The sequence below is a fragment of the Anoplopoma fimbria genome, chromosome 7, assembly GCF_027596085.1.
Source record: "Anoplopoma fimbria isolate UVic2021 breed Golden Eagle Sablefish chromosome 7, Afim_UVic_2022, whole genome shotgun sequence".
In the NCBI taxonomy this organism is placed as follows: domain Eukaryota; kingdom Metazoa; phylum Chordata; class Actinopteri; order Perciformes; family Anoplopomatidae; genus Anoplopoma; species Anoplopoma fimbria.
Window position 1 is genome coordinate 13439968 of NC_072455.1, and position 12068 is coordinate 13452035.

General features: G+C 43.6%; 1 protein-coding gene across 1 annotated transcript in view; it reads right to left on the reverse strand.

Annotated features, from left to right (window-relative positions):
- kirrel1a (kirre like nephrin family adhesion molecule 1a) overlaps positions 1–12068 on the reverse strand; it is a 30364-nt gene that overhangs the window by 4553 nt on the left and 13743 nt on the right. The window contains 13 exon segments of the mRNA XM_054601177.1: positions 181–258; positions 572–699; positions 965–1072; positions 1542–1758; positions 3851–3951; positions 4191–4317; positions 5424–5551; positions 5747–5895; positions 6263–6368; positions 6720–6870; positions 6985–7142; positions 7223–7372; positions 10170–10319. Of these exon segments, the coding sequence (XP_054457152.1) occupies positions 181–258; positions 572–699; positions 965–1072; positions 1542–1758; positions 3851–3951; positions 4191–4317; positions 5424–5551; positions 5747–5895; positions 6263–6368; positions 6720–6870; positions 6985–7142; positions 7223–7372; positions 10170–10319 (1751 nt within the window).

Below are 12068 nucleotides of genomic sequence, written 5' to 3' on the forward strand. Positions count from 1 at the left end.
TAGTGTACACGTTTTTTTATTTTGACTTTTTGTTGAACATGTGTGTTTTTCTACCTATTTCTGTACCTCATATTATACCACCACTTTGTGAATTTGGGGTGTTTTAGCACAAAAGTTTGTTTAGATTTTGTAGTCAATCTGCCTCCTGATTTAATGCAAACGAGTGTTTAATGAGCTCACCTTTAGGTCATACTCTTGGCGGGTGTCCAGGGTGTCGCTGCGGAGGTCAGACTTGAGCTCTATGTCATCTTTAAAGGGCTGATTGGAAGGAGAGAAGGACACAGAGGGAAGAAACTAAACCGTCAAACAACAAAACAAAAACAAAAAGGAGGAGAGAAGGTGCCATAACAAAACGGAAGAGGGAAGGAGGCAACAGAGTATGACAGGAAAAGAGAAAATGGAATTCAAAGAGTTAAAAGGAGCGATTACAGGGGAAAACACAGTTTGTTTTTAGTCAAAAGGTGCAGTGTGGCGTAGGGAGAGGTTACTGAGTTAATGTGAGTTTTTTTCTACAACTACAGGCTGTGTAAACAGTGTCCGGCCCAAGCACACATATCCCGCTGCTGCTCACCGAGTACATGGCCTTGACCATGCGCGAAGCCGTGGACACGCTGCCGGAGTCCTCATCTAAGCTGTGGGTCTCCTTGTTTATCGTCTCCACCTTGATGTCGGGCTTACCCAGCGTGACCCCGCGCCGACCTGGAAGCAAAACATGGCAAAGTTGAATACAGCTGGACACACGCATCATGGCCAGAGTGTTTTCACGAGCTGGAGGAGAAAGTTCAGAGGGGAACTACACCCATATGGTGGAGTGGAAGCTGTAGCGGTTTGATTTTCTTTGGTTTGCTGCAGGTTATTTGGTCCAGTGATGACAAGCATTTAAACCACAAACATGAAAACTTCTACTGTACATGCAGATCTGGTCTATACTGTTATTGTGAAGCACATGGAGAGTATGACTCACTGCCTTTGCGCTGCCGGTAGAAGATCAGAACGAGGACCAGCAGAAAGATGAATAGGAAGATGGTAGAGACCACCGTCCCACCAGCTATTATCCCCACCGGGACTTCCTCTGAAATGAGGGGGTGAGAGAGAAAAAGAGAGATGGATGGAGAGATGGATTGAGTTAAGGACGCAAATGTCTGTCTGTCAATAGCTGCAAAATCCAGATATTTTTAACCTAAATCACATATGATACACAAATAAAGTAAAAAACACATTAACAATGCATTTTTTTTTTAGATTAAACGGTGCTAAATTCCAAATTCAGAGCATATCTATGATGGAGGTATTGCCTTCACACTATGTCCTTGCTTTTGCATTTAGCAGATATTTTTGTTAGGAGTTTTATACAATGAAATGGTGTGATAACTAATTTGAAGCTGTGCATGTCTTGCTATAAATTGTAACATTGGTAACTTCAATATTTTACCAACTAAAATCAGTCGTTTTCTCCTTTGCTATTTTCTTTATGGAACCCCTACAAGCTGTCTTGTCTATATCTTGTAAACCTTAAAAAGAAATGAATTCATAAAACACACCGGTCTCCTCCAATGTGATGATCATGGTGCCCGGGCCGAAAGAGTTCCAGGCCGTGCAGTTGTAGGTGGACAGGAAGTCCGACTCCATCACGTTGTTGATGGTGAGGGTGGAGAGGACGCCGCCGCCCTCGGCTGATGGTTTGCTCTGCTCCACCGTGTACCTCTCCAGCAGCGTCCCCTTCTCCTTCTCCCACACGTTCTCCTTCCACGCCCACACCTGCAGCACGCACACACACACAAACACACACAGGAGGCCATATTAGATGATATTACAATGAGTTTAGTGCTATTTGGGAGGGTTGACTTATTTTTGAGTAAGTTGTGTGATAAAATTCTATTCACTGAATAGATATTTTTGGTTTGATTGATTTAAATCACTCAATGAATCGTTTCTATAAAAGGCCATCTACCAGAAAAACCAATCTACTTCAAACAGAGCTATAGTAACACTTGTTTCAACTGCTGCACAATTACACAGTAAATGTCACATACATGCAGTGTTGCACTCATGCGTATACACAAATGAACACATTAGCTGCCATTTTAAATGTGTCTACAGTTATAGTTATTTTTGTCAGGGTGTAAAAGCAACAGAAACAGCATTAACACATCATATGACACGATATGTTGCTACTCAAACCCTGATGGATGAGTCATCATAAGTCAGACTGATATGGGTACTGTGCACATGCAGAGGGGTTATTAAATTCATTATTTGAATTATTTTAGAAAAATAGAACTAAAAACAAATTATATATAACCTCTGCAGAGCCAGGGTTTCTCCCTGGTTCCAGTCATTGTGCTAAGCAAGGCTAATTGGTTGTTGTTTAAAGATACAGCTGGTAACTTTAATAAAAACAACCTTTTGTTATATTTTCTCAAACTGTCACTATATCCTGACGGTAGTATATAAGACTGATAATCTGTGAAAAAATCAAGTTCCTCTGCCTTCTCTTAGTGCTCCTAATGGCATTTGCAAGATCCCTCTGCAAGTAGTCTGAAACGCAGCTGATCAAATCAAGATTCCATTACTGCATTGCCTATTTCTCTTCTCAAGAGTGTTTAGAAACATATTTTAGTTAACTGTTTCGCTGTAAAGTGAGAGAGCCTGTGACCGGCCGCCATGTTGAAAACAGCCCAGCCAAAGCCAAGCCCTGCCCTACGGCCTGAGCAAACTTTCTCATTTTAAAGCTAAACAGTGTTTGAGTTAGACAGATATATGTGGACAATAAGCAGTCTGTTCTAGATATCACATCAACCATTATAACTCTGATTTGATGAAATATATGAAACCTGTAAAGCAAATTGTCTTTTTTTAAATTTTTTATCCTTTGTTTGAAATTTTCAGAGAAAGCAACGTCTCTAGCCTTTACAGATATTCATATGAAGACGATTTGACAATATTTCAGATTCAGAATAACAACTGACAAAAAAAACACAAATATGGATCAATTCATGAATAAGGAGGACGGAATGACAGAAATAAGACCACTTCAATTTAAACCACTCACATGAAAACACACATTGTGCGTGACTTGCTAAAACCGGCAATAGTCTGTATGTTTCTGCAGACTGAAGTGGAGGTGGGTGGGGTCGACAGAGCTGGTGCGAATCTTGAACATTCTCCAATTTTAAAGCCACTAAAAGCAGCTGTATTATTCAGCATTGAAGTACTGTACTAAGGCGAAGTTAATTATGCATAAACCCACATGTTCCCATAATCTGCCCACTTATTCCAGAGAAGGATAATCTCCTGGCTGTGGCGTTTACTGGGACAACTGTTCCTCTCCACTCCTTTATATTTTATAAATCTTTTTCTGTCCCAACCTCCGCCGCTTGCATTAGGAGTGCGCCCTGTGAGTCAGGATAGATCAGTCACAGAGGAACTACTACTACTGAGTCTCTGTGATACGGCCGAGTGGAGAAAGCATCTGGGCTGATTTCTGACGCAGGAGCTAAAATCGGAGCGGCTTAGTGTTAGTGTTGGTTTGTTTATGTGATGGGATGGAGGGAAATTCTGTGAGAGTTAAGGGTGAGTCACCACTCAAAAAGAAAAGGGGACAGTGCCTAAAAGCATTTACCGTGCAGGAGTGGAGCCATTTAGGAACAGGACTGTACAGTAACAGCGAAAGACAAATCGCTGTCAGACTAAAAGGTACGACCTTATGCTCTATGTCATCCAAGCTTTTACTTGTTTGTCAGTTTCTTTTGTCTGAATATTTGATTCTGGGCTATAATGTGGACATTTTATTGTGGGTTTGATGCTAGAAATGTTTTGTTTTTTCACATTTTCTTATGTTTTCACTTACAATCTTATCTGGAGGAGGTGTACTGGCAATGTAGCATTTCACCTCTCCTCTCTCCCCTTTCACTGCATACTGGACTGGATCACTGGAGATGATGGGGGGACCTGTATTGGTCAAAAATGAGATGACATGTGAGTGTATGTAAAAGATAGAAATAAAATAAATTACACTTAATTACAAGAAACTGCAAACATCATATTCAAACCTGGTGTTTTTATTAAATGGCCACCACTTTGGACATACAACATTTCTTTATTCAATTACTGCAAAGCTGCCCTTTTAGAAAGTACATGATTTCTATCTACAGTCAGTGAAACATGAAATTGTGTGGATGTTTTCTGACCGTTGACGGTGAGTGTGACCTCAGTCTCTCCTACTCCAATCCGTGGGACGATGGCCTTACATACATACTGGCCGGCATCCGCTTGGCTCACCGACTTCAGATACAGCTGGTTGCTGTTACTCAGAACCTGTGGGGGAGTGAAAAAAAGCACAAATATAAACAAGACAAATCGTCTAAACACAGGGATAAACAGAATAAAAGCCCACATGGACATAAGTAGAAGAGAGGCTAATGTGTTGTACCTCCCCCTGTATACCTTATTATTGTAACAGATCATGTTGCATATTTGCATGACTGGCCTTATTTGACTATATTTGTTCTACTACTCTGACCCTAACTGGTTCACAATATAAACCTGCACATCCGCTTTTAACCCATCACAAAGATTTTGCAGTTGCCTAGCGACCACATCCATTGGAAAAATTAGCTGTGGGGAAATTACGGCTAAATATGAAACCACCTAGAGAGAAATAGATACCTGAACCAGACTGATTACACAGATGTAGGTGTATGAGGCAGGTTTCATCTAATGCACTGTAACTGTTTTGTATTAAGTTATGATCTCTCGTCCAAAACCCTCTGAACTGTAGTTTATGATACATCTATTAGCCATGTCTTTAGCTTCTGGCTGGTGTACACAGTAGATGTTCCAAAGAAAACAGTGTTTGTTAACTTATTCAGTCATTTTACAAAACCCAAATTAAATTGTACGCATAAATAGAATAGGGTGTTTTGGTGGCTTAGAGGATAAAGGAAAAGTTTTGGGAAATACGCTTTCATTTGTTTTTCCTTGATGTGAGTTAAATGAGACACTTAAAGCACTCTCCACTGTAAACATGGGACCAGAGCCAGTAGACAATTAGCTTAGCTTAGCATACAGACTGGTAAACGGGTGGGCCTGGCTCTGTCCAAAGGTAACAAAATCCAGCCAGAGCTAATCAATGCATAAACCCCGTACAACCACAACTTTATCTATATCTATATATGCTACAGACATTGAATTTATTAAATGTAATCTGAGTTTAAGTTATAAAAGGAGTATAAAACAAAAGAAAATGAGAAAAAGAGGCAATCACAGGGCAGAAAAGAAGAAAGACATCTAGGCGTACAGACAAGATATTGCCACATAATGGCTGGCTGCATTTGTAAACACAGGAGAAGATACTTCTGAGTGAACTGTAAAAATAGTGTGAATACAAGAGCAGAGGAAAGCGTGGGCTCTTAGCTTCTTACCATGTTGGAACCCTTTTTGAACCAGGTGAGTGTGAGCGGAGGGTTTCCAGCCCATTTGCAGTTGAGGGTGACATCAGAGTCAACATCTACTGTTTTTGGCTGCGGCTCCACCAACAGAATTGGACCGACTGTAGACACAGAAACAGAGAGAGGTGTTCTTTGTTGAGCAATGGGTAATAATGCAGTAGGACTAAAGGGGAGAAGCTGCTCAGAGGAAGAATAAACACATAGACGGTGTGTTTGATCCCTCAGACTCCAGACTGTAGCGAGTGAAGTGGGCCACAAGCGAGTGAACAAGGTGAGATGAGTATTGTGTGACTCACAGTGAACGTCCACCAGGATGCTGACGTTGGTCTTTCCCACAGCGTTGAAAACCAGACAGGAGACAGGCTCGGTGAAGAAGGAGTGGTCGGCCTTGGTGGTGAACACACTCTCCCTGGCACCCTGCAGCACCACGCCGCCTTTAGCCCAACTGGGGTTAAAAAGTTATACACAATGAAAACATGTACGCACCCTGGAACAACACAAATGGAAACCACAAATATTGATTGAAGACTACACACTCCTTTAAAAATAAAGAAACACAAGCCACAGATATTTTAAACATAAATCATATCAAAGATTCTTTATACAAGATTCAGAGGGACAGAGGGAGAATGACTTCCTTCTCTGCTCAAGTAGACATTACTCCACAAATCTGAATATTGTAAATAGTTGTTTGCTGTTATATCAATGCTCTGAATCCTGTAAATAGAACCTTTTAAACCGAAAAGAAATACACCATTTCTGTCATACAAGGACCAGTGAAAATGACAGTGTGCTTCTATGTAGATGCAGACCTGTAGCCCATAATAGGAGGGTTGGCATGAGCCTGGCAGGTGAAGGTGACTCTGTCCCCCTCCAGGACAGAGCGAGGCTCAATGGACAAGGTCACTGTCGGTGGATCTGGAAGGAAAAGAGAGAGAGAGACTCACATAACAGCAGCCTTACTGCATCTAATATATGCTACAATCTGATGCAAAATGGCTGCCATGCATTACTTAGTAATAGCTATAAAACATTCAGTGGCTGGCAGATGTTTTATGTTTCAAAATATGACACCATGTTGCTTTAAATTAGTACGAAATGTAAAAAAAAATACTAATGTGCGTAGTAATTAGCAGGGTGTAACTATATATTGTAATCAAATGGCATTCTTCTTTCAATGGAAACTTAATGTATCTTGTGTTTATGCAAATGCAAAGATACTTCTTCATTTAGAATCAGACTCTGAGTCTTTATAATTTCATTGCTTACGGTGAACGTTCAGGGTGACAGTTGTGATTTTTCCGGTGGGAACAGCCAGGTTGGTGGCCACACAGCTGTAGTTCCTCCCAGTGTCGGAGTCGACAGGCTGGATGGGCAGGTAGCTCCGTGTGGTCACCCTCTTCCTGTCTGGAAGCACCTCCTGATGATGGAGGGCAGAGAGGCATTGATCAAACATTTACATATAGATAAAAAACTGTACAAATGTTTCATGAATGTGTGCTCAGTGTAAATGTGGTCTCTGTCTCAGACTTACAGTGGTACTGGCAGCCCCATCCACAGGCAGACCATCTTTAAGCCACTCGATCATAGAAGGCGGTTTAGCCCCTCGAGACACGCAGCTCAGGTTGTAGGACTCCCCCGCATTCAGCAAAACCTCCGGACCCCCATCGATCACTGGGATGTCTGGGGGGACTGGAGCGGGAGAAGAGAGTGTTACAAACACACACTACATCTCACATAGCTTCAATGGACACACATGCACACAAACTTACTGAGGACGGTGAGTTTGGCCCTCCTGGACCTCAGGGCAGCATCAGGGGCCTGGCACTCGTACAGGGAGTCATCAGACAGATCAGCTGACAGGATCTCCAGGTTGTACTGGCCCAACTCCTGCACGCGCAGCACACGGTACCTGGGCCAGGCTGGGACACAGACACCATGGCAGATTAAGTAACATAACACAACATTACTTTTATGGGGGACACACATAATATTTATCTGACTTGAGTAGCTTTTTATATCTATTCAAAGTTCTTTTTTTTTTTTTTACATTAAAGTGACAGAGAGATGCATGGCCACATGATGTGATAGACATTCACGAACACACTTGCACGTCAAAACATACACATCCACACAATTGCACTACGCACACACAATCAGACACACGCCGACCAGTCTCTCCGGTCCTTCCTCTCCCTTCCCCCATCCGCCACCCAGCCCAGCTGTGTCACTGCTGTACATTCTCACCGTTAGGTGGCATCCATGCTCTCTCTCACCAGCAGGGGGAAAAGATGAATGCATTATGACAGCAACGTTTTAGAGGACTCAAATCGACTCCGGTCCATGGTGCAGAATTCATGTTTGCTGCCCAGACGTAGATCGCATGTGAAATTGGCTATGTCGTGTCCATGTGCAGCCCGCAAACTGAGCTGGCTGCTCGCCTAACCTTGTGTGTCCTTGCATGCATGTGTGTGAGCGCTTTGTATATACGTGCATTTGCATGTGAAATGTTGAGAGCGAGAAAGCGTATGAAAAGCCCAGAGAAGGGGGGGGACGACGACGACACACAGAGGGACAGAGCCTCATACACAAACACACACACGCCTGTGTGTATGTGTACGTGTGCACCAAGTGGCCAGTGTTCATTCACGTTTTTATTTAAAAGCTTTGGCTTGAAGCACTGGACCATTACAGTGACAATATGATTCAAAGAAAGGGAGGGAGAAGAAAGGGAGGGAGGGATGGTGAAGAATGGAGAAGGGACAGAGGAGGACGGGGAGGAGGGGAGAAAGTAGGGACAGAAAGGTCGACAGAAAGAAAGTGGAGAGCATGAACTGAGAGTTTGTCAAGCAAGATGAAGGTGAGGAGAGAGACAGAGAGACATGGTAGAGAAGTTAATTGGAGAATAGCTCAGTGCAACAGAGGTGGCAGAAAGAAGGAGAACAAGAGGGAGAGAAAGGACCAAGGGAGCTTTAAGGAGGATGTGGCAGAGAAATAGCATGACAGACGAGAGAGGAGAGGAGAGGAGAGGAGAGGAGAGGAGAGGAGAGGGTAATAACAAAGGCCAAAATCATAATATACAGTAGAGGAGAAGGAGAATAGAAGAAAAAGAAAGGAAACGAAAGGAAAGGAAAGGAAAATTAACGGTGGTAAGCAAAGGAAAGGAAAGGGGAGGAGAATTTATTCATAAGCAGACAGAATATTAAAGCAGAAAGTCCCGGGAAAACAACAGCAACATCAACAAAACACAAGGCAACAGCATGTCAAGAACGATGCAGTCTCCCTCCGGACCAATCAGTTCAAAATGTGCCCACTTGCTTTGACCAGTAATTGCACAGTCCCCTTTGGGCTAATCAGTGCAATCCAGAAACACTGCAACGCAGCGATGAGAAGCATCATTCCCCCAAGTTTTTGTCAAAGTCACACAAGCTGTGTCTTAAATTGTTGTTGACACACAGACAAGCGGGAGACTTAATAAATCAAACTGGAAATTTCATCCGTGGGGACAAAATTGCAAAGACAAACTGGAGTGAACAGTAAGGGCAGCTGCATGATAGAATGAGGGCTACATACATATCAGTTGATGTATCGGCCTCTCAATAAAAATAGGTATACATATATATATATATATATATATATATACATAACAGATATTAGATAGTCGATGTCGCCCACTGCTGAGGTGACAGAGGTGATGATGTGATGCTCCTCGACCGAGTTGAAGGGTGTCAATCTGTAAAATGTGCCGCAGGGAGCTTAGAGTTTCCCATCTAACATTGGATGATATGTGCAGAAGAAGGTGGCCAAAGTTAACAGCCTGAATAAATGCACAGTTTGTCACATCATGGTGTGATGGAGCTGCTCGGCTGGCTCAATCTAGCTGTAACTACAAAAATATTTAGTCAGCAGACATTTCCCCATCGCGTTGACATTCACGCATGTCACGGTGGGCGAGCGTGTACCATTCAAAGTGCTGTTGGAGGGTTGTGCATTTAATAAAAATCTAATTTCACATCGGTGAGACATGAAACAGCATAGTTGGCTTAGTCTAAACATATTTTACCAAATTATTCAGTAGTAAATATATATTTTTGTCATAGGTGAAATATTAGGTAAGGGCATGGACATGGGAGCGTGCCCTGTGCAGTGGTTCATAGTTGGTAGTTTAATGGTTATTGTGACAATTAACAGACAGGCTGATGAGCCTTAAGCTAAAGCACTGCTGAGTACAAATTGGGAAACAAATGCCCCTGGTTGAAAATCCCCAGGTATGGACAGTATAGTTCGCATGCATGCTATAACAGCCTTGCTTGTTCATTTGTAGTTTTTGATTGGTCTAAAAGTTCATCAATTTTGCGTTTGCCACTTCGGTGGCCTCCACAGAGTTTCGATTTGAGAACAATTCCAGAGAACTGCACTGCTAATGTTGCCACAGATGCCTCTGTTAGCACTAACTTCACACATAAGACATACGTCGCCCCTCTGCACTCTGAAATGTGGCGTAACAAACACGTGGTGAGCCGTCTCCGCTGATGTAGTTTAAAGAAAACCAGAGAGAACTCAAGACATTCAAAAATCATTCTACAGCTTCAGACATGCAGAATAGAATGTTTGCCCATCAGCAGCTCCAATCCAAAAGTATCAGCATCAGCTTTGAAAAAAAGGGCATCTTAGTCACATGCTGAACAGAGTGAAGGGAGCCTGAGTATGATGTCTCACCCCGGAGGTCTTCTCCGATGCCCAGAGCCAGGCCATCTTTGGTCCACTGAACAATGCCTGAGTAGTTGAAGACAACACAGGACAGGATCACCCTCTGGCCCCGCACCACCGACTGGTCTGCCGGCTCCTGAGAGAACCTCGCTGTCCACACTGGAGAGACAGAGAGAGGATAGGGAATGGGAGAAAGGGTGGGATAAGTTAGGGACTTTTTTCAAATTTGCAACTTGCGTCTGTGAAATCACCTCAACCGCATGTATAGCATATTATTGTATCTGTGCTTTTATGGTTAATTGATTGAAACCTGCATTCCCCCGGCAGAAATGGAATGCCATCTTTGATCACACGTTGGCTTGCGGCCATTAACCGAGCGCCGCGGAGTAAGGAGCGGCGCGGGAAGACGGATGTGTCAAACAAGAGGAAATCAGAAAAGAGTTAGAGAAGAAGAAGAAAGAGAAAGAGAGAAAACGAAGAGGTGGTTAACGCTGACTCAGGAGAGAAGAGCTGGGAGATCAAACGGGCAACTTCAGCCATAGGCTCTCTATCACCCCTTTTCTTCTAGCTCCTGACTTTAATTTCTTCAAAACTCTCTGGCCCTCCCTCCCCCGTCTCTCTCTCTCTTTCTGTTTCTCCCTTCTTCATTCCTCCCTATGAGTCATCTCACAGGCTTCCACTCCACAACCAAAACTACAGTGGCTGTCATTGTCTACTAGACTCTCCCCCTGTAGTCCGTAGTCCACTACCACAGCGGACAGACCAGCGCCGTGCTGGCCCTCGGACCGACGGTCTCATATGGGGGGGGGGGGGGGGGGACGAGAAAAAAAGCCCCTCTGCTATTGTTCCATGCTGTGCGATGACAAGTTGTAATTAGCTGTCCCTTGAAGACATGACACCCGCATAATAGAGGAGAGGCAGTCACCGTGGAGGATTTGCATCTCGCTTGACATTTTTTTTTCTCTCTCTCTCCGTTCTGTCCCTGGCTTTCATTTTTCTCTCCCCTCTCCCACTTGTTATTTCAAAGAATCTCGTACAGTAGATCATGAACCCAATGCTGCATACAACCCCCCCCCCCACCACCACCACCTCCTCCTCAGCCATTACCTCTCTCCTTCTATTCTCTCTCTATAATGTTGTATGTCCTTTACCCAAATTGCTTTGCTCCACTCTCTGCTTTTCCCTCCATATGTATGCATCCCCACTCGCCTCCTTCACTTTGTACATCCATAATGCTGTCTATGAATGTCCTTTTGCCTGCACTGATTTTCCTCTACCGTTCCTTCACCACAGTGTGAACTGTATACGCCTCCTTCTTTCTATATCCATACATAATGCTGTATATGTCCTTTTACCCATAATGCTTTCTATTTCTGTGTTCTTCCTCGTCGCTGGTTGGAAGGGGGTTAGAGGCGGACTGTCACAACTCATTTATCACATTAAATATCAGCCCTCCAGCACTTTCTCTCTCCCTTTCTTTCTCAATCCCCCCTGTTCACCCGTCTCTCTCTTCTCTCACTTTTTTCCCTCACTCCCTTTTCTTCACCTCCTACCATTTTACATCTCTCCTTCTCACTTGTCCTCTCCTCTCCACTTTTTTATCACTTCCCCCCTCCCCTTTCCGTACACTCCCTCTCCCATTCCCTCACACTTCTCCCCCTGAGCCCTCCAGCGCTTTACTGAAGGTTCCCATCTCTCTCACTATTTTTTAACAACTGCCATATGCCTCTCCTGCACCCCACCTCCCGCCTCCCCCATCATGACCCTCGGTCCCTATCTCTCACGTTTCCCCTCTCTTTGGGATACACAGACATGCACTCTCGCCCTATCATGTCAGATTTGGTGCGATTTGCAGAGGTAAAATATGCTTTACAATACAAAGGAACCCAGTCATGCAAAAAGATTTCC